Raw genomic sequence first — 22,942 nt, 5'->3', positions numbered from 1 at the left:
ATGTCTGAGGGCAGCTGAATTGTGTCATCTGTGTTACAACTGAGATTTTTGAAAGATGATCAACAGCGAGACATACAAAGTTTGATAATCAACAGGAAGAAATACAAAGGTTTTTAACCACAGAAGACTGTAAGAATGGCATAGGTAGTGTTGGCATGCAGCTCTCTCTTTTCCTGCTTCAGAAAAGGAGGGAAGCAGCTATATGAAATGCTAATAATTTCACTGTGGTTTTGAATAGACTAGACTTGAGAGCCTTGAGTATTTTTCCTTTTCTCTTTTAACTGCAATTTTGTTATTGTATTGCTGCCCCCATCTCTGCTAAATATGGCTTTTGAAATGTAAATCATATCATGTTCTCAGAGATGCATATGACACCCTCAGCACTGTTCCTCTTTGCACTTCAAAGAGCTGTGTGGTCACACTTTGCATCTCAGCAAAATCGCAAGATTTGCCTTCTGAAGATCTCCTTTAATGTGTACAATCAATCCCTGATAATGTATTTTGGGTTTTTGTTCCCTGGAGTCTGTTAATTTTAGTGTTGCTACAGGTCATCAGGAAACATAATCTCTTCTTTTTTAATTTCTCAGTGAGCGTACCTGAGGGCAGAGGAACACAAGAGAGGAGAGACAGTTGAAGATCACCATTGGCTGAGACCTGGCAAAATGGTGCTGGATGAACACAGGATTAAAACTTAATTGTAAAAGGGAAAGGACATCTTGACAGGCAATTTGCTTCATTTTCACATTCATCATGGCACAAATCCTCTGGCTGGCTGGTTGATCGGACTGTCCAACACTTTCGCTTAGGTTCAGTGCAGATCCCTTCTGCCTACACACTGAAAGATCTGGGAACAGGTGGGAACTGGATGGTGCCAAATACAGGAATGGAAAGAGAAATGGACTCTGATGAGCTAAGATGGAAGTGACTTGACAGCAACAAGCTCAGCAGTTGTCTCCATTAAGGACAGGTTGAGACGGGAATCTCAAGCTTCGCTGGAAGAGCAGTATGCAGGAAGCTGGTTTTCAGGCCACAAATGCTTTCACAGGTAAGGACTTCTAGTTCCACTCATAGTCTTGGGACAGTTTACTAAAGTTTAGAAGAGAAATTGAATAGGTCCTCACTGCCATTAGCATCTTGAAGTACTTTCAGTTTAAATAATATTTTAAAACAGTTCACTTGAAGACTAGTTCAACACTTGTATTAGCAGTGAAGAGCATAGTGATCCATGTTTAAGCCTTCAGAAAAGGATGGCCAGAAGCCTTGGGGAAGGTTTATCTGAGCTTTCCTCATTAAAGTACTCATTAACAGCTTAACCGTGAGTGGTCTCTTGGGTCAGCAGAAAATGCAGTCTGTAAAGCTGCTCTTGTGCTCAGCACAGGAGTTTTGTGAGGCTGCAGGATGGACATTGTTCATATCGGGAGGCTTCTCAGCAACAAGTCAGTGTTGAGCCTTACCTTGTCTGCCAGAGCACATCTCTGGGCAGAACTTGCCAGGTACCCTCTCTTTGTACTCCCCCCTGCACCACTGACCTGCTGCAATGCTTGAGCTGGCAAAACTGGAGGGTTTAAATGGTAGCTGCTTCACCTCAGTCTGGTGTAGATGGATTTCTCTGTAGATGGATTGAAAATAATGTAATGAGACAGAGGATGCCACAGCGGTGTGATTTTCTGAGGAAAGCTCCCTCTAGTGTAAAGTCTGCTGGAGTTCATGTAGTGCTTTCCCTGTCTGGGATGGTTTCTGATTTGAGAAGCAGGAGGAGGCAGAGAGGATGAGCAGATCCTGCTGCTTTTTTTCCACGGCTGCCGGCCAGCTGAGATGCAGCAAGAAATGCAAAGAAAATCAACTTGATATTCCTCTTGTTTTAGTAGGTCGAGATAATGGATTAGTACCACAGTGTAAACTAGTGATGTGCAAGACATTTATTTTTCTAATATAAAACGTTTGCCTTTAGAAGAAGTTTTGGCTGTAGTGGGTGTGACTCTGTCCAGCTGTCTGCACCAGCACAGCAGTTTGGAGTGGTGGTGCAGCTCTGAACTGCCTCGGTTGCCTTGCATTGCTTTGATTTACAGCATGGTTTCAGTGCGTGTCAGTGAGATGTGTCCTGAAGGAGAGGCAACAGGAAGCTCTTCTCCACATGTGCTCCAGTGCTGATGGGAGATGTGAAGTCTGGGATAACCGCAGGGCTCTCCTTCTTCTGTCTAGCCAGCAGCACCCTCCTAAAGCTCCCCACTGCTCTTCTTGTCCTGTTTGTCCTTGCTGTTCTCTGCCAGTTCTCAGTTCTTTCCTAGGAGTTTTTGTCACTCTTTTGCTTTCCAAAATTTTTCCAAAATTCCTACTGTGAGGATATCTGCTCTCTTCCTTATCCTGGCTCTCTCCTTTGCTGAAAATCCCATTATTTCTACCACTCCTGCAATATTACATTATTTTCTCTCCATTTTTACATGCTTCTGCCACTGTGTTTGCTATCCCTTAGCTCCCAGAAGCTGGCACTGTGACCAGGGTGCTTGGGCAGGGGTGTGTTGGAAAGCTGGTAACCTCATGACTGCTGCTGGATGGAAAAGACCTGGCAAATAGTGCTGCATAAAATTCAGAGAGATGAAACTGGGGTCCCTGGAAGCCCAGGACAACAGTCAGACTGTGATGGCAACCCAACAGAGTCAGACCTATTCTGGAGACCTAATAGCTTGAAGGTTGCTTGGTCTCCTGTAAAAAATTCTTGTATTCCTTTGGAATTGCCCTTAGGTAAAGATGTTAATAAACATAATCAAATCTTGGCAGCTGTACTAAAGAATTATTAAAATTAAGGTGCACCATACATTCAGCAGACTTGTTAAGGAAACAGGTTGAATTATATTTTCTTTATATGAGGAGAAAATGTCAGACTTGTATTAAATTGATAGCCATATTTGCTTTTTGGAGATCTTGTTTCTTATTAGATTTATATGATGTACTCAGCAAGAAACAGTGGGCAGGCATGTGTTTCTCAGAGAAATCCATCAGACTACATTATGCTAATTTAAGGGTTGCAATAAAAGTGTAATGGCAGGTGCATATGGTTGTTCCTCTGATCCTTGCTGTAGTGCTCCTTTTGTTTTATTGGAGTCCCAGTTTAGCTATAGGAGAGAACAATATCTGCTAGCAGCAGAGGGGAATGGCCCCATGAGAAGGGAGCTAATTTGTACAAAAAAGCTTTGAGATCTGAAGCCTGTGTGGTGTCAACACTGAATCTAGACATGCTAAGTGATTGCAGCTATTGCAACAATCAGAGTAATAATCTCAATTTAAAGCTGACCAGAGTCCTGGCAAAAGAAGCCTGGGAGGAAAGTGCCTCTGTGTAGCTACCTTCAGAGTATTTCCTAAACATCCTTTCCACTTTGCTAGTTGCTGTGACCTGGAAAGGCTTACAGTTTTGGCTAGAAGATATATTGATCCTGTCTGTATGCTCATTTTACTGTCACAGATGCCAAAGATTCCCTTTTTTGCAGATGACTCCTGTTCCAAGGGATGGACTCACCCAATCATTTCATCATATATTACCAAACAGCAAATGTTTGGAATCTTTTCACTTTGCAGGCTAAATACTAAATTCAGTAGATCATGTGAGTATAATAGTTTCAGGATTACAGAATGTAGAAAGAGCACTGGAAGGGAAGTGCTCCTAGGCTTGATCAGGAAAGAGATGGCTGAGCCCGTGATGGTAAAATGCAATTTGAGTGGTAGCAATCAGGAAAGAGTGAGCCTATCATTCTTCAGAAGGTGAGAAGAGAGAACCTGAGAATAAAAGCAGTAGTATGCAAGAAAGTAGATTGCATTGAGCTCATAGAACTGATAGGTAATGTTTCTTGGGATACAAACCTGAGAAAATCTAGCAATTTTTAAAGGAAATAACTTTTTCTTTCCCAGTCATAATAAGAGTGTTAAAAGTCCAAACGAAAGGCATTTCAGTAAAAAAGTGTGAGAAGAGACAAAATTGTATGATCTGGTAATTGAGGATTCATACAGAAAGGGGAAACTCAATTTGTTACTGGAGATGAGTATAAAAGAAGATGAGAAGAATGCAAGGGTCACATCAGGTAGGCTGGTTCACAGAACGAGGTACAACTAATAAAGGGCATGGCAACAAAGAAACATACTACATTCTCAGTAGTAATAAGAGGAAGACTGAGTTTCTGGGCTTCTAGTTGAGAGGGAATTACAAAACTCATGATCTGATGGTGCAGAAAGGATCGAGTGGTTCATGTAATTTTTTGCATCATTCTTTGCTGAAAAGGGTGATCTGTAATCAAGTGGTGGGAAAAGAAATGCCACCTAGAGAAAGGTAAGAATTCCAGCTAGAGCAGGAAAAGAACAGATTATAAACTAATGAGATAGGATAATGGGTGTTTTAGAACATGCTGGAGCTTATTAAATTCTCTCTTCAACAGAAGGGTGAAATAGCTGAAGCAATATCTGAGCAATTAGTGGCTGTACTAGAGCACATGTGGAAGACAGTTTAGGTTCACAAAATGTGTGACAGGACAATCACTGCACCTACGTGTAAACTTTACTGGGTAGTTTGCTGTCTCCTTTGGAGTAGCTAGCTTATCTTTAATTCTTGGGGAAAAAAGTTTGAATCAAATAGTGAACTGATTTTTTTAGTAATTAGCCTGTAGATAATATATGATAAATGAATTTGTATGGGTTTTTCCCCCCAGAAGGTACCTTCTCAGTGGAGCTTAATTTTTCTGTAAGTAGAGAAATAATATATTTTGATTTTTGGAAGTCTTTTCACCTTTTCATAAACCAGGTGGTAAGGTGAGTACACAGTTGGCTGGAAAGCTGTTCTCAGAAAAATTACTAGTGATTCACAGTCAATCTAGAAGGATCTGTCAAGTGGGATTCTGCCCTAGATTGCCAGAAAATATTCAATGTTTTAATTAATGATTTAGATGATAGAATCTACGTGCAAAATTTCAAGATGACACCAACCAGGGGGAGTATGTAAACCCTCTGAGCACAGGATTAGAATTCAAAATTAACGTGGTATATTGGAGAACTAATCTGAAATAAATACGATGCAGTTCATCAAGGACAAGTTCTAAATTGTGGTTCAACAGGAATAATCAGCTGTGCAAATCAAAATGTAGAGTGACTGGTGAGACACCAGGTCTGCAGGAAACAGATGGGCAGTTGCAAGAGTTCAGAAAATGGCTATGAATCAACAATACTATGCCATGAATATTATGCTAGAATATATGGACAGGAGTCTGCCTGCAAAATAATTTTTCCACTCTACTTGGCATTTGTGTGGCTGGTGTACTATTTCTGCTCTGAGCAGCATTTTGTGGGCCCACTGAAAGCATCCAGAGAAGAGCTGAATGGATGGCCAGAGGTCTAGGCAACATGACCCTTGGGAATGGAAAAAAGGGTCTTTTTCAGAGTAGAGCAGTAACTCAGACTTTTTGAAGATTTTTTTTTCCCTGGATTCCCAGAAACAGCGCAGCTTTGTGTCAGGGTATGTGTCTGATGCACTGAGCTGCATGACAAGATTTGACCATGACGCAGCAGTGCTTTGGTGTGATGGTCAGAAGGACCTCCTCGCTTGCACACCAAGTTCTACACCTTCTGCATTGGCACTCTCAGTGCCATGCCAGTGCTGGGGTAACAGTGGTGGGGATTCTGGGCAGCCAAGGTCTGTTTTTAAAATCAGCCTTTGCTAGTGTGTGGTTTGAGTGTTGGTTTAGGAGAACAGTGTGACTCTGAAGTCAGCTCTGCAGCAGTGGGGAGTGTGTGGCATGGGGACATCCAGGATGATCAAAGAATGAGGGGGTTACTATGGGATGGATTAGGAGTCAGTGTATGAAGCCTCCTGACCTTGCAAGGTCAATTTAGGCTCATCAGGATTTTATTAACTCTGTTTCAGCACAAGGTCTGTCAGACCTGGGCTGTCTCAGAGGCTTTCCTGCCCTGCGACCCTCAGCACTGCTAGAGGGATTGTTAGCTCTGGCACTGTGGAAACCAGAATAAATAGTAAGAGGTTGCTCTGTGCAGTAGGCTCCTGCCCTTCAGTCTAGCACTGACTTTTCCTGTCATCTTCTGATCCCATTCTGTCATAGCTGCATATCTTCTCCCTCACACCTTTCCCTGTGAAAGTGATGGCACCCTCAAATCTTTCCATAATCCCTTGCAGCCTTATGTCTGAAAGTCATTGTCACTGAAGCCTGACCTTGGGCCCTATCCAGAGAGACCAGGTTAGTCCCAAGGAGTAACTCCTCAGCTTGGCTGGTCCTCCCACAGGCCCTGCTTTAGTAGAGAAGCAGAACTCATCTGTTAGAAGCTCATAGAAACACAGCTTGGTGGGACTTCTCCAGTGTCCTCACCTCTGGGCTGTATTTCCTGGCACTCAGGACTTCTGCTGCATTTCTTGTCCTGTGTTTCATGCTGTCCCAACCTCTCTTTGCCTCTTCTCCCATCAGTGCTCTATACTCTCTCTGTATTGAGGCTCCTTTATCCCTCCCCATGTGTACATTTGGTTTCACTGCCCTTCCAAAGTCTTTACCTTTCTGGCAATCTTCCTGCTTTTCACTGCTTTCCTTCACCTTACTTTGTTTCCAGACCGCTCCGACTTCCAGCTAACTGCAACCTAATTCCAGGTTGCGTAAGAGCCACTCCCCCTCTTTTCTAGACTCAACCCTTCCTCTGTTCATCCACCCTTCTCTGGGGTGATTGTCTTTTCCCACTTCACATCCCTTCCACAGTGGCTTCTGCTGGTTTGTGTGGGACCTTTCCTTGCAGCAAGGCGATCTGAGAAGCTGTCATTCAGTCTGGCTTCTCTCCCTGTGACTTGTTTTGCTTAACTGCTGGCGTTTTGGGTGGAGCTGTCTCTGGTACGGGGGTGGTAGTGCCAGAATAGGGAGGCTCCTCGAGGGGATTACATGGGAGACCAGATAAATTGCTCCAGCAGGTTGCATATGACCTACTTGGCCATTATGCATTTAGAGAATGGGAGAGTGAGGGAAGATGTGATAACTATTTAAAAATATATGGAAATTTCATGTAAAGAGTAGAGTAATAGAAACTGTTTTCCAGTTCTGCTGGGGATAGAGCATGAAGTAACAGTCAAGCTTACTTTAGTGGAGAGATTGAGGTTAGAGAGTAGGAAAATCTTTCTAATGGTAAGGATAGTTAAGGACTGCAGCCGATTGCCTAGGGAGGTTGCAAAGTCTCTGTCACTGAATGTTTTTAAGAACAAGTTAGACAAATATCTGTCAGGAATGGTTTATGTATAGTTGATTTTGCCCTGGGGCAGGGGAATGGACTTCATGAGAGCACTTCCAGCCTTACTTTTCTTTGATGCTATTATTGCTGGTTCCCTGGATAATAAATGTACATTTTTAAAGTTAGTAACCCACCTGTACTACTCTATCATCTCCGTGTTTAAGTAGATTCTGTTGAGCTCTTGGAATAATTGATAAAAAATAGATTAAGAGTCGTGGGTGTTTAAAGTATTAACTCTCCTTTTGCTGGAGTATTACTCTATTGCTTTCCTTATAGCCTGGCCTTCTTTAGACATCTTATTTTTGGGGGATGTGACATATGTTTCTATGTCTGTGCAACTTTTATAGAAATATTTTAATGTTACAGAAATACTACATCCATTCTTCTGTTTCACAGTATGCAGGTATTTTAAGAAACTCTTCTGCCACTCTTAGATAATAAGCATATTTAAAAGATAATTTTGAAGAATAACCAAAAATAGGGCAAAGCCGAATCAACAATCCCCTGAGGTTGTTTTCTTTATTGTGAGCAAAACTGATATATAACTGGTATATCTGCTGCTGAAGGTAGCCTTCTTCCTCAGAATTATAATTGAGGCTCAATGTAAAATAGAAAAACAGGTTTGAAATGTCTTCTATTAAGTATAAAGTGTAATTAATATTGAAAACAGTTGAAAATTCATTTATACATTAATACAGATCTCCCACATTGCTGCTGTCATTATTTGCATGATTTTCAAGTACGGATAAACATTTAATTTAAAAATGCAGCTTGCATATGTAGCAGAGAATTCTCACCCCCCTCTGTTCCAGTTTTGTTTTCAACTGCTTCATGAAACTGGTCTGGCCTTACTAAAATCTCTGCAATTTTTGTAACAATTGCATTATTTTATGAATTTTCAAGGTTACTGTGTCACTCACAGACGACTCTGGCTGTCTCTTAGTTCTTGGGAGAAACAGACTGCTTTTTGCAATGCCCCTTACTCAGCACACAGATAGTAACAGATCACATTCCATTGTATTCCTTAGATATTTTATTTAGGGTAAGCAATTTTTGGAGTACAGATAGTATTCTCAGCAAAAATACATGGAAGAAGACATAACCTTAATCTCTAAGAGTTTGCTATCTAAATATGTTACATTCAGTAGCATTCAGCAGTACTGTTTTAAGTATAGTAATGCATTGTTTGGAAGTTTCCTCTTTGGGGTTAAAAACTTTAATAGAATTACAGAAGAGTGTGAAACTGTGAAAATGAATTTGAGAGCATTGTTGCCCCTGAGAGTGGTGGCTTTTAGTCACAACCTAATTCTTCTCTTGTCCTCATGATCAGTGATTACAACAACAATGCTTTCTGCTTTAGGATTTTCTTCAAACCTAGGAGGTTGGCTTTTAAGGTTTGATCCCAAAGTTTATGTAGGTGAAACATTGTGTTTTCTTCTTTGTTTTCTTTCACCTCAAGAAAATAGGTAGTTCTCAAAACGTCTGGTTGGAGGACTGTTTAATCTGCAACTGGCCAGGTACTGCCTTTGCTGCTTGAGCTGTGGCAATCCTTGTGGAAATAGAGGGACATGTCACACAAGCCAAGGATTTTACATTTTAAATGCTTCTCCTTTCAAATTTACTTTTAACTGGGGTGCAAGACTTCCTTCCCTTTTTGCTTGTTTCAGTGAAGTGCTTTTCCACTTGTTAAAGTGAACAATTTTAGTGGAAGTCACTAGCAGAAGGTGGCCTTGCCATGTGAAGCCACCTGGAGCTCAATGAATGGCAGTCAAAGAAAGGCAGAATATAAGCCACTAGGACTCCAGAGGAAATGCAGTGGTGTGATGCCATGTGGAGCAACTTGAGGGTCACTGGACTTGGAAAAGGATCTTCCACAGACCTGCAGACTACTGCATCATGTAACACCATTCATATCAGGCTTTCCTACTTACTCTGATCTGGGAATATTTTTAAAAAATTTTTTTCATTAAATTTTTGTTCATGTTTGATTTAATTGAAATTCCATTTAGATGTCCTTAAATTTTCAGTCTGGGTGTAGTTTTGGGTACATGTGCATGGGCTGATGGCTCTTCTGGCAGTCCAGAGCCAAATGAAAATAAGTGGTTTGGACACACCAGGGCAAAAGAAGATTCAAACTGAGAGAATTGGGAGAAACATCATGGCCAATGCTATTATTAAAATTATATTATGGAGCAGTATATTGGTGGAAATGCCAAACTTCTTACCAAAGTGGGAGGAAATGCTCCAGCATGTTCGGGGAGGATGTTAAGCCTGGATCCTCACCTTTAATAACCATTTTTAGCAGATGATATTCGGCTGTAGCATTGCCATTTGCAAAGCTGACGGTTCCTTGGAAATGCCCATCTGCCATTTCTCATTTCTTAATAGTACATGTCACAGTGCCTTCGCATGGTGCAGCTTAATCAGCCAAATGGCCAATTCCAGACTGAATATGACAATAAATTTAGCTGTAAATATGCTATGTTTCAGTGTTAAATCATAATAAAAAGGCAGGCTTCTTGAAAGGACAAAATGCATGCATAGTCCCTTCAAGTTAAAGTCAGAAAATAAAAAGTGGTGAAAATTTATTGTTAAATTGGCAGTGCATGCTTTCTGTTAATTCCTTCTAATTAATTAGGTGGGCTGCCCTTTTTTTTTTTTTTTTTCTTTTTGGTTGGTAGGGTTTTTTGTTTGTTTTGTTTTAAAGGGAAAAGAGGCAGTTAGGCTGTGCCCATGGCTGGCTGAGAGTATTTTTATTGCTGAAAAGGCCTTTTGCCTTTTGCTGCTGGTGGTCTTGAGCAGTGGGAGCAGGGCTGACTCCTTGTCTCAGAGCACCAGTGTGAGGCAGGTTGGAAATGCATTTTGTTACAGACTTTAAAGTGCTAAAAGAGGAAGCCTAAACCCCAAATCAATGCAAAGCTACTGAAGCACTTGACTGTGCTCTTTTGGAAGCTGAAGAGATACAGTGGCTAAGTAGAAATGTGTTGTTAGAAAAAACTAATTTTATTCATGTAAAAATGATGCAGGTTATTTTCATGCACTTTTTTCGAGGTGAGATGAAGTTTTGGTAAAATGTTTTGTCGTTTGGTTTTTCTGTAATGTCAAGCAGGTCCATTTGACTTAATTCTCTGAGTTTTCTTTTACCATAAAATAAATAGTATTGATTAATGTTATGTTTCTTTGCTCTATGCTGTAGTAATGCCTTTACAAACCAGAGACTGCAGTCTGGGTAAACGGAGAAGTAAAAGTACTTGACATTGCAGGATAAATGTGGTAGAAAAACCTAAAAGTTATTGAGGAGAAGGTAATACCCTGTATACAGATTAAATGCTACATTTACTTCTCTGATATTTACAATCTTTTGCTTTTTTAGCGAAAGAGGCCAGGAGCCATGGGTGTGAACTTCCTTGCTAGCCTTTTCTGGTTGGTGTTTGGTTTGGGTTTTATGGGTTGACACAGTCCTTCCTCTGAGCCTTTCTATGAACGCGTGTGTAGCCTGTATCTGCTACATCTCTCATCCTGGGCTTGGCTTTCTTAACAGAAGCACTTCAGTAGGGAGCAACATGGATCCACCCTGGCATGCACCCCACGCTGTGCCTCTCCCAGGTTTTCTTCCCGGGGGTTGCCCAGCCTCAGCTCCAAACTCTTTCTAGAGGGATACTCACACTCTTTTTAATTTCTACTCAGCCCTTGGCAACAGTGAATAACCAAAATGTTCTGTTTCTAGAAAGATCATTACTTGCTAATATGGTGTAGCTTTCAACCCCTTCCAGCCTCTTACAAGCACCCAAAGATACTCTTTTACCTCTGAGATTATGTCACAACACTGTGATACAGCTGTAATAACACTGCTGCTTTCTGAGACCCATCTTTACCAAGGCTGTACGTAAGCTGGTTTCTCAACCAAGGGAGCTTCAAGCAGGTGGGTTTTGACAGTATCTGGATCCCAGAGGCTTGGAGTTTGATAGCAAACCAAAATTCCTCTGTATCATATTTGAATCCTTTCTACTAAAATGTATTAAGATCACACCACTATTGTTTGACTGCAAAACTTACCCAGTAGTTTGGCCTCTGAATCCTTAAACTTTCTTTAAAAGCCATCAGGATGAGATTCCCAGGGGTTTAAGCAGATGTATTGGTACGTGATGGCAAACTGGGGCACTCTCCCTCTTCTTCACAGCCATAGGTCTGTCTCCATGCTCTCTCATGCCAGGATTAACAATCTGTTAGCAATGGAGAACAGACTGAGCAGTATGTCTTTCATATATTGTGACTTTTTTCCCTAAAAATTTCTATCCTGTTGTGTTCTTAGCTTTCTCGCTTTCTTCACTAGAAAGTCACTCCCTTCTGATTTAAGGGCAAGAATAGAGGAAGCTTTGTTTGAGGAGTGAGGAGGTAACAGTGAAGAGTTTTCATGATGAAAATGCCAAAGAAGAATCCTTCTCTACAGTCAGCATCTAAGCAGCACCTTCAATCCATGCCTCTGAGGATAAATTTGTCTCTGTTGTTAGTGGATAAAATAACTTTGTTCAATGCCATTTGATGGCTGAGAGTGCTGGATGCCTGTGTTGTAGGGTACAAATGCTGAGGTGGTGGTAGGTAGACCCAGGACAAGGTAATGCCTTCAGAAAAGCCTGGGAGACTAGCTTGTGTATGAATTGTTTAAGAATTGTCTGTTTATCCTGGAGGCTCAGACTATACAAACCAGTAATTTATACTGGCTGAAGATGGATTCACAGCCTGGCTGTGCACTCAGTCAGTTCTTGATTTAAACGAAAAAATTGGAATTTGGGCATGAGTCTCCATTTTTCCTCCTTCTGATCTTTATTATTCTTGATTTGTTTATCTCAAAAGAAATACTTTCAGGACAATATCTGTTTCCAGTTGCTTAGAGGGAGAATTTGAAGAGACACATGACCTGCCACAACAATGTAAGAGTAAGTTCAGAAAAGCTCACTCTTCTTAACTCAGGAAGTAGGTGACATCTGTAAACTGAAGATACTTCTTTTTTTTTTCTTTTTTTTTTTTTTCTGTAGCAATCGTAACTTTTGTGCCCAAACCGATGCTGTTTGTATAAATTCTTGGAGAGTTTCTGCATAATGAAAGAAATAGGGATAAGCCCAAACAAGAAAGGCAACACATGGTTCTTGAAGATGGTTTTATTCAGTGCCTTCTCTAGTGTGTGCATGGAAAAAATGCCATAGCATTGACTTCGTGGCTTTTGTACAATCTTTCAAGTATGCCATTGCTTTAAAACCGTGTTATTCTACTTTTTGATATAAACAAGATACTGTTCTCTCAGGCAAATGACTCCTGCTCGTAGTGATCAGTGTTGCACCAAAGAACCTTCAAAGAACCTGAGATGAGGACCCTGCTGTGCCAAAGCAGTGAAGGACAGCTCCTTTTGAAACCTCAGCATCTGAAAAAGACAAGAGAGAAGCAAAAAGAAAAAGTATTGCTGTCCAGTGTTTACAGATAGGCAACTAAGACACAGATGCAGTATTGATGTGGAATGAGTTTGGAACTTGGCATACCTGAGGACTAAAGCTACAGCCTCTGAATTTAAACCCAGTATGAAGGGTCAGATTATAACCAAAAGTACTAATGTATCTAATGCACGATTTTCTCATATTTCTTCTTGTTGTATCTTCATACTTTTTACTTGCTGCCATGAGGAGAACAACGCAAGTCAGTAGGATTTCTTGTGGAAACTGCAGGCTTGCCTTATTCCAGCAGTGCTGGAAAGAATTTCTCTGAAGAAGAATTACAGCTGCCCATAAAATATGTGACACAAACAACCCTTCTCATCTGCAAGTATTAATTGTGCATTGGGAAGAAGGGGATGCTGGGATACCAGACTGCTCAAAGGATATGGTGTATTACTTAAAGGCTTTAAAAAAATCTGTCATTGAATTGCCAACTACAGAGTAGGATTATTGAAATTTATGGGAATAAAATTTAGTGAGATGAATACAAATAAAGCTATCCATATTAGTTTCAGTTCTGATTCAAAGGTCTTTAAATGCAAAATATAATTTCAGTAATGTAATGCAGGCAGTCTCATTGGTTTGTGGCTTAATACACATATGGATCAGACTTGATGTGGTATCTTAAGACATAATTTAAAGACCATCAGAAAGTCCTGGGTTTTATGTGAGTTGCTTTCTCTGAAGGACAAAAAGGCAAGTTTTGTGGAAAGATCAGATTTCATGCTACCACTAGTGGTCTGTTTGGAAGGCAAACAAGCAAGTTGCAAAACCCCACAAGTATCCAGGCATATGAGCTCTTCACCTCTAGGAAATCTCTAAATAAGCATTCAAGATTCTTCAATTTGCTAAGGGCCATCTTCTGCTACATAGGCAAAACAGCATTAAAACCAGACATGGACAACCAATGAGGAGAAAATTTTCATGCAAGTAAAATTGGCTGTTGCCATATTAGCATTTTGCTTTCAATTAGTATTGTGATTGTGAACAACATTCCTCAGTTGTCCCCATTCATGGCACTGTGGGTCAGCTCACAAGACAGCTTGTTGTTGCCAAGTAGCCAGGTAGCCTTCCCCTAACAGGAGGTTAGAGGAAGTGAAGTTGCTTTTTTCCAGCTGTTCAGTACCTGTGACCTAATGAAGAGGCAATGGGATGCTGTACACGTTAATGCGAGAAAGAAGGAACGAGAAGTGAGACCTAGGGACAATATCTAAAACTGAGCTGGTCTTGTGGAATTCCATCCTGAAAGAAGTATGTGCTTGAGTCTGTCACCTGGAGAGAGTGTTCTTGGAGAGACAGGAGAACATCAAAGCCTGACTTGTGATGGTTGCAGGAGGTAAAGCTGAAGATAAAATTAGATGCGCGTACAGTGGTTAACGTGATTCTTTTAACAGTGATTGCTGTCATTTCTACCACACTGAAGTTCTGCCAACACTGGATTAGAAAAACCTTTAAATACTTGTACAGGGAACAAACTCTGGAAATCTTATCCCTATACTGACAGTCTTGAAACAGTTTCAACTGGGAAAGAGCTACATTCATTTTTGGGAAGAGTGTCAGAAGTCTAGTGTGCTCATTCTTAGTTTTTATGTTCTTAAATATAGAACCACAGTCCAAAAGTTAGATCAATGTGAGACTGTGTAGACATTACACGATGCCAAGCGATGAGTTCCCAGATATTTATAAATAAACTCTTGGTTCGCTCCCATTTTCCTTTCTCTTGTCTTTGCTATTATCCCACGCGCTTGCCCCAGGCTTTCTGTACTTTTTATAGAGATGATAGTAGTAATTCCCTTTTCCTGAATATTATTCTTGAAGAAAATAGATTAATTATGCAGTACAACACTGGTTAGGTTACAGCTAACAGCTATAGCTGTTAACCTCACATGTTCGTTTTACTTTTATGGTAGTAATGAATCATTAAATTGAGTGAAGCAGTAATCCTTGAGATCTAAAAATAGAAATAATTTTACAAAGGCATTCCAAAGGAAATTATTTTATTGATTAATATTATGTAACACTGTCAATATCTTATGACTGTTACGAGGTTTCAGAAGCGCAACTTAAACTGTGAGGGTAATGTGTAGAATATCTGTGGACCCTCATGCCTTTATTGTACTTGAATCTTTCAAGATGGTTCTTTGGAAACTAGAGATGAAATAAAGAACAAGGTAGTTTTTGTGTAAACGGTACAAGAGATCCTATTTTAATGACACTTGAACAGTTGCTAAGAACACTTAGTTTTGCTAAATGCATCTACCAGAAGAGAAAAATTGGATAATATGTCCAGTTAGAAAGAAGTATTTCAGGTCTAATAATGTTAAAAAGATTCAGGCATATAGGGGAAGATACATTACTGCTCTGGTCCACTGTGGAAAGGTATTCTCTCAGCACTGTGCAGATGTTCTCATGTAGTGAGAATATTTTTACCTGCCACTGTTACTGTTGTTGATTAAGAATGGCTAAATAGTTTAGTGTGAAGTGAGACAATAACCCTTCCCTTCCCCCCTTAATTTGAGTTTGTTCTGCAGCTTTGTTGAAAGCAATACTGTTAGGTTTTTTCCCTTCTGCCAAGTTTTACAATTGAAGCAGACTCCACAAGAAGTTATTTGCCTTATAACACCTCTTGCTAGATTTCTGTATTCTGAACATGAAATAATCAATCAAATTTAGTTGTCTGAGTTTGTATATTAGAAAGAATTACAGAGAACTGAAACTGCATCCTTAAAATAGCAAATAGTTTTATATTGGAACAAGAAATTAAAAGAATAAAAATGGCGGGAACAAACGCTAAATTAAAAGTGAATGGAAAATGCATGACAATTATGCTGAAGGTAGGACATAACTTTGGGTTTTGGTTTTCAGTAGTAATAACAGTTGCTTTGTTTCAGTGTGATTTCTGAGGGAAAAAATGGTGAGTGTTTTTACATCCTGTGATAGTGTAAATGAAATTTGCAATGATTACTTTCTTAATGGCCCTATGTCTTCTCCTGACTGACTGTTGCAGGTGTCATAAAGAATAAATTGCATATGATTTAGAGTTTAGATATTGATATTAACAGGTGTTTGGCTGCATAGTGTGTCAAGTGAAATGTTCATCCTTAGATTTATTCTGTTGGACTTTATTGTTAGATATCTTGAGATTCAGTTTCCTCATAATGACTTACGCTGACTTTGGAAGACATTGCAAGTCTGATGATCTCATGGGTAGTCTTGTTACTGAGAAGAGCTGTTCCCTTTGCTGTGAAATATGTCATGTGGAGCTGTACATCCCTATATCAGTATTTTCTACAGGGCATAAATTACAGGAGGTGGTAGTTTCTTTTATTAGACCATCTGATTTTGTTGGAGAGAATAGATAATCTGTGTGCTTTGCAACTCCTTCTTCAGGTCTTTGAGAAAGATCCTGAATGACAGGTCTGTGTGCTCCAAACATTGCCTGTTTTTTCTGCTTGTATCCGTTGATCAATTAAAAGATAACCTGTCTCTTTATAAAGCTTACATTGATTAAATTGCCATGTCTACAATAAACCACAGTTTAGTAATTTCAGCCTTTGCCATTCAGGACACACATCCTTATTTTCTTTGAAGTGCCTGAATTAAAGTTACTTTCAGCCATATCACTTTGTTCTGCCTTCACATTTTCTCACTCTGGGTATAGCCAGAAGGGCTGACTCTTCTACCTAAGCTCAAATCAAGTTGTGCTAAAAACCTGATGAAGCAGTTGAGCCTGTGATTTGCTTTCCAGTTTTTATGTTGTTCCCCTCCCTGAGACTTCACTGCAGACCTTATTGGTAGCCAGAGTATTTATTTTGTGGCCTGTCATAGGTGATGCAAGCAATCTATTTAAAGCTTGGTTTCATGCTCCTCAGTCAAATCACCTTGGCTTCAGGGACGCACCATACGGCTTTGCATCCTTGCGAGGCAAATTTTCCTAGAGCAGGTAAATAACTTTCTTCTTTGTAGCATTTGCAGTTTTCTCTCAGTTTGAATGTTCCTCCTTCTTTCTGATCCCTGGCTCCTCTCAGAACTCTGCCTACTCTCCACTTGTAACTTTGCCACAGGAAGCTTTTTGGGACCAACAGCAGTGCACACAGTGGATTCAATACACTGACCAGAGGCTGGCAGCTGCCCTGTGCACGTGCCACATTTCTCACCTCTTGCTGGTGGTCGATCCAAAAGAGAAGAGCCTTTGGATAAGACTCACCACCTCCTGTCAGAGGTTATGGTCCAGCTGGCAGCTTGGGAGCCTGGCTGTGTGGGTTTTTCCCTCCTCCCTATGGAGAGGGAGTGGTGGTCAAGCAGGAGGCTCTACTGGAAGCTGTCATGACCCTCTTGTTCCAGCTTACAGCGAGAGAGATTGACTTTGCTGGCTTCAGTGGTCCTGCCAAGACCTGGCCAAGCTGACTGTAGTGGTTTCTGTGGGTGAAACCAGGAGAAGAGGTGATTGTGTGTAAGGAGCCTTATTACAAAATCAGGGTTTGTAAGCTTTAGTTAGAAACTTTCTGCCATCACACTGTCTAAAGGGGCTCTGCTTATGCCATCTAACACTTTCTCCTGTGCAGCAGCAAGGTATGTGAATATTTGTGATTCAAATGTGTGTAAAGTGATGAAAACTTAGCACCAGTAGAAGCAGAAATGGGTTGCGGATCTTGAAATCCTAGATTCTGGGCTTTAACTTCATGTGTTACTCTTTAATTTTTTCAATTTTTTTTTTTTTAAATAATGAGTACAAAGAGAACTTGCACGAGCCATCATGTAAGAGGGTTTTGTTGGTGGTGGCTTTTTGCAACTACTTAAGCACATTTGGCATTTAGAATTTTCTCACTACTGCCCCATAAAACTGTAACATTTTCTAAGAAAGGAATTTTTAATGTTAAAATAGCTTTTTTTGTTGCTTCTGTAGTAACTTTTTTCTTTTACCATTGAAGCAGTAGCCTGAAACCTCAGAAAATTTTCTGAAACTAGAGTTTTACAGCAAACATATGTTAAATTTCACATTTCATGAGGAAGGAAGGAGATACCTATGAAAAATCTAGAAATATCAATTATAAGGAATATACATCTAAGGTGCTAAGTGCAGATAGACTGAGGACTTCTAAGAAGCTCTAAAATTTATCTTTCAGTGTAATTTTACATCTAATAATTTATGACATTATCAAGTGATATGCTAATATCAATGATAGACTTTTCATCAATTTTTAAAATGTTTGCTTTTCACACGGAGTGCATCAGAGGCAGTTTCTCTATGACATTTGTATATAATATGCATTATCTCCATCATGGCAAAAAACCAGCTATGGCAATTCCACAGCTCACAAAATTTTCTGACTTTTCCCTTTTCATTATGTTTGGCACTAATTTGTGTGTGCATGTGACACCTTAAAAAAAACCCACTTGTGGATATTTTAAAGATTGGATTAATTTTAATTCTGGAAGACCAATGCTGTTGGCTGTCTGTGGTGAGAAAGGAAAGAAAACCACATACATTAAGCTCACTTTCAGAAGCTAACTGGCATTGCCAGCAAAACTATGACCTTATCAATATTAGTTTAGACTGAAAACTTATTATAAGGATGTTTTCTGCATGGCAGGAGAAAGTAGGGAAATCACTGGATGCAAGAGGGAGGGGAAGCTTACACGCAAATGAGGCTATCTCCTTTTGCCCTGCAGGTAATGTAGCATGCGTCAGGACTTTGCTTACTGCACAAGGTGTTCTCCTTCAGAACTAAATCTGCCAGCTCAGTAAATCTAAGCATGCTTAATTATCCTGTTCATTTTTCTGGAATAGGCGAACTGGGAGAAGCACCTGGATCTGTCATGTGCTGCAAGTACATCAGCACAATTATGACTGCTACTGCAGAGGAGACTCCTTTCCATCAGCATTGGGCACTGCTTGCTCACTTGGAGTTGGGGAGCATCAGTAGGTTGTAGGGCTGCATGTAGTCACAAAAAATCGTGGTCCTGTTTTGAGGTGTTGTCCTATATCCTGTTGAAATTCCTGTTATGATCCTATTGTGGTCCAATTGAAATTGGGCTCTTGAGAGACGTATTGTCATGTCTGAGTTTGTAACTGAAGACACAGTGTCAGAGAGAAGTGAACTTGAGCCCTTGACCCATTGGGCTGAACTGGCAATAAAATAAAATGGCTGTTCAGGTTTCAGTAGCAGTTAAGCCAGGAGTTAGTGGTCTCTTTTCATGTGTAGTTCTTCTTAAAATTATACTTTCCTAACATACTGGGGAATGGAATAATAAACCAAAGGCAATCTGTAGCTATACTCAGTTGTCCACAAATTGTGCTTTTTCTTTATTCCTCTTCAAAACCTTTCTCAGGTACAGCAGAAATTTCTGAGCACTTCTTTCAAACCTTACCACCTTTCTCATAAATTAGTAATTTAACATTGCAATAATTTTTAATGTTCTGAACTGTCCCAGAGCCATGATGAATGATGGCTGTCTCAGACAGGCCCAATTCCTTGGCCTCCAGGGTGGAGGGGTGAAAGGGTCACGGACAATTGACACAGACTGTGATGCACAGTATTTTAGACAGAGCTCATGGCAGCTTTCCATCCTTAAGATGCCTCACATATCCTTCTAGTATTCTTTTCCTTCATACAGAGATAAAGAATTTTCATATTTATGACTATTTTAATTTGAAATATTTAGGGGAGATGTCATGAGGGACAAAGACATTGCATTTTGGTGCAAGAAGTTTTTAGCCATTCTTCCTCATTGAAATCCTGATCTTTGCAGTGAAGATCTGCTTTATTACTGACTTCACTGAGATCAGAGATTAGATCCTGGGAAGCAAGAATATGGATTAGTCTTCTTAGAGAATATTGCCCAGGGTTTCTTCTTCAGCTGCTGTATCTGCCTCAGGAAATGAAAGATAAACAAGTTAAAGCTCCACTGACCACTGCAGCATAACTGCTAGTTATGTACCAATTTAATTGCTCTCTGTAGATAGTTGAAAAGAGATGCTTGAAACCAGTTCTGAACAAAAAAAAATAAATTGTGGCTTGTCATTCAATATGAGACATGAAACTGTTTTGGTTTACTTTGTCTTTAGAGATAAATGTTTGGATTTAGTGGAAGTGAGCAAGAGCATTATATCTCATCTGATAGCTGTCTGGGTGGCCCAACTGAAACACAGTTTCCATTCAGAAAATCTGTGCAGATAACAGACATGAATTAATAGCTGATGATATTCAAAAAAACTAATGGAATCAGAAAATTATTAAAATTTTTAATCAATGGAGATTCTCCATTACACTGAGACACATAGTAATGTTACTCAGTTTGCCTCAATACCTTCCTTCTTACAGTCATCATGAGCTTTACACATCTGCATCATTTCAGGTCAGCAGTAGTGGCATCATCATCGTCCTCATCATCATTGTCATCATCATTATTATTGTTACTATTACAGCTCTAGATATGCTGGGGAGATCCAAATATCTTGCCCAGTGTCATTCAGACTGTGGGAAAACTGCAGCTAAGAAAAGAATGGTAAGATTTTTGTTTCAAGATCTTACAAAATCTTCTGTGACTTTCCTGAAATAAAAATTTCTAGAACTATTACTTAAGGCAGCGTAGTAATTTTCCCCCTGGATCTTTTGGTACACAGTGTTATGCATTCCTTTTCTGCTGCTCCCTATTGGGTTCTTTACAAGGCTTGAGTCTTGCATACTTTGCAAATGTAATAGTGCAGTACTGCAGGCAGCTCTCTTGTACAGCAGCCAGCAAATCTCTTTTCTTCTGAATATTATATGAAAATAATTCAGGCCAGTCTTCTTGTTTGGCCTGCTGGTTTTGTAAGCAGACATCAAGTATTAAAACGGAAGCTGGAGAATTGTAGTAATCTGGCCGGACACATTCCGTGTGTTTTTGGAATGTGCTTTTGCAATCTGCATTGCCTAATCACATCATACATTATATAATATATTGTTAATACATGGATTCAAATCAGATGATACTGTGTTTAAAATCAAAAATGTGTTTCCTACTGACCCGTGGAAATTTCCATATAGAACAAGCCAATGATGTTTTTTGATGGTTCTGCATTGAGATTTTGAACTCTGTGTTGTCCTTGTGTTTAAGTATGAAATAATTCACAGGCTGAGTACTTTGTGAAGGAAGCCCCAGATCAATACATCTTGGGCCAGATTTTGTTTCAAACCTTGGCCTACAATGCCTATGCTTTGAGTTTGCTGTTAGATATCTTCATGTGAAAGTATAGGTCTCTTTATATGATAGTATGTGAATCAAAGGTGAATTTTGTAAGGAAACAATATGAAAAGATTGGATTTTTTGTTCTTTGATTTTATTTCTTTACAAGGTACTTGCCTATATGTTGTAAAAGAAGAAATTATTTTGTAAGAAAAGAACACTGGTAAGATTCTTTTTAAAACCAGGTTAATCTTTCCTTGTTTTGCTGTGGATACGTGGCTTGAGAGAGAAAAATATTTAGAAGACACTTGGAGAAATCTTTATGCAAAAGACAAGATGTAGGCTGCTGATTGCTAGGCATGTGATATAAATAAGCTTTAAGTGAAATAAATATGTGAAGCCCCATTAAAGTTGAAGATATTATCTAGAGAGTTTTAAAGTGATTTAAGGAGTAGTCCTCTCTCATCTCTAGGTACTTGTAATATGAGAGAATGAAATACTTAATGTTCTAAAAAAATAAAAAGGGGTAAAACATTCCTCCTTTTTTTTTAATCTTCCTTTTCCGTGTTCCTATATCTCTCCATATATATTCACAGTGTCTTTCTGCAATCTTAATATATATAGGTCACCTTTAGCGTCAAAGAAAATGGTGAGCAAGTTATTTAAAATACATGTTTAGGGGTTGAATTCAGTGAAGCAAGTTATTATTAAAATACATGTGATTAGCCCCCAAAATGTCAAAATGAGACAAACCTACTGAACATCAGCATATTTTTAGAAAGATGCCTAGCCTTCCATAACTACTGCCCGTTTCTTTGATGCTTACAATTTTAATGCTAGCTTTGTAGAGAGTCTGTGAATTCCTTCCATCATTGATGTCATTGAATAGGATTAATTTTTACCCAATTTTTGTCTGATTCTAAAAACCATGCTTCTAAAAAGCTGTAGGCTGGTAGTTCTCTGAAGGACCCTAATGTTCTATTTGGAAATCTGAAATAGAATGAATTTTTTTCTTCAGCTACTCCTTTGTGAGTGTCTCTCGAATACCTGGCATTTACGCCATTTGCCCTAACTTAGTTAAGTTTTTCAAAGAACAGCACCTTACAGCTGTATTCCCAAGAAATTGCCATGGAAATCAAAAATAGCATCCTGAGGAATAACACTGAAGAACAATGTTCCGCAAAGCAAACTGCATCCATCTCAGCTAACAGCAGCTCTGCCAGAATTTTGCCTTTCAAGAAGAGTAATCGGATACTCTGCTGTGTCACATCATGTGAATGTTGATGTTACAGTCGTAAGAAAGTGTAATTTTTCTTTTATTAATGGTCTGTTTAGTATGTCCTTGTAGAATAGGATTTTTTTCATTCTGTACTTTAAGCTTTGACAAAAATAAAACTGAGGTCATATTTGGAACTCTGGAAAGCATGTTTAAACCCAAACCGTATTCTTCTCTCAAATGTGCTACCATTTCAGCTAGGAGTTTAACAACAGCAATATATTCTGAAGACTGGAAGTTATTACTGTTATACATGCTTATGTGTTACAAACATGCTCATCTTTTTGAAATGGTTAATCCCGTTTTGAAGGCTTTGATGACTGCATACCATATATTGATAAGTATTAAAGTGTCTGTTTGCTGTTCAAAATAGGCGAACTGCACAAAATCCCCTCACACGTAGTCATTTAAGGAAATTTTTCTTACATTTTTTATAACATTATCCACATAACTGATCCATTATGAAGGGGACTTCCTACCCTTTCAAGTGACCTTTTATCAGGGTGTGTTGTCCTGCCATCACTGCTTCTGTCTCTTAGGTAGTAGAGCACACTTAAATAATCTACTGTCAACTTAGACCGTTACTGCATGAAGTATAAAAGGACATATTTCAGTTATTATTTCCCCACTGATGTTAATTACAACTTCTCTAGGTAGTTTGTTCCTAGATCCACTGTAACACAAAATACAAAGGGTTTGTTTAAGCTGTTGCTGAAATACTTTAGGTGAATGCTTTTTGTTTAATATTGCATAG

At 39.4% G+C, this 22,942-nt stretch overlaps 1 protein-coding gene across 3 annotated transcripts in view; it reads left to right on the top strand.

Annotated features, from left to right (window-relative positions):
• LDLRAD4 (low density lipoprotein receptor class A domain containing 4) overlaps positions 1–22,942 on the top strand; it is a 285,556-nt gene that overhangs the window by 102,334 nt on the left and 160,280 nt on the right. For all 3 annotated transcript variants that reach the window (XM_085052480.1, XM_085052478.1, XM_085052479.1), the window contains exon 2: positions 588–1,045. In XM_085052480.1, coding sequence (XP_084908606.1) covers positions 1,006–1,045 — 40 coding nt within the window. In that variant the 5' untranslated portion in view covers positions 588–1,005. The remainder of the gene's footprint in view (positions 1–587; positions 1,046–22,942) is intronic.

The sequence above is a fragment of the Lichenostomus cassidix genome, chromosome 2, assembly GCF_008360975.1.
Source record: "Lichenostomus cassidix isolate B80296 chromosome 2, HeHo_3.0, whole genome shotgun sequence".
NCBI classification, from domain to species: domain Eukaryota; kingdom Metazoa; phylum Chordata; class Aves; order Passeriformes; family Meliphagidae; genus Lichenostomus; species Lichenostomus cassidix.
Note: the sequence above shows the minus strand (reverse complement) of the source record. Positions and strands in the feature narration are given on the sequence as shown.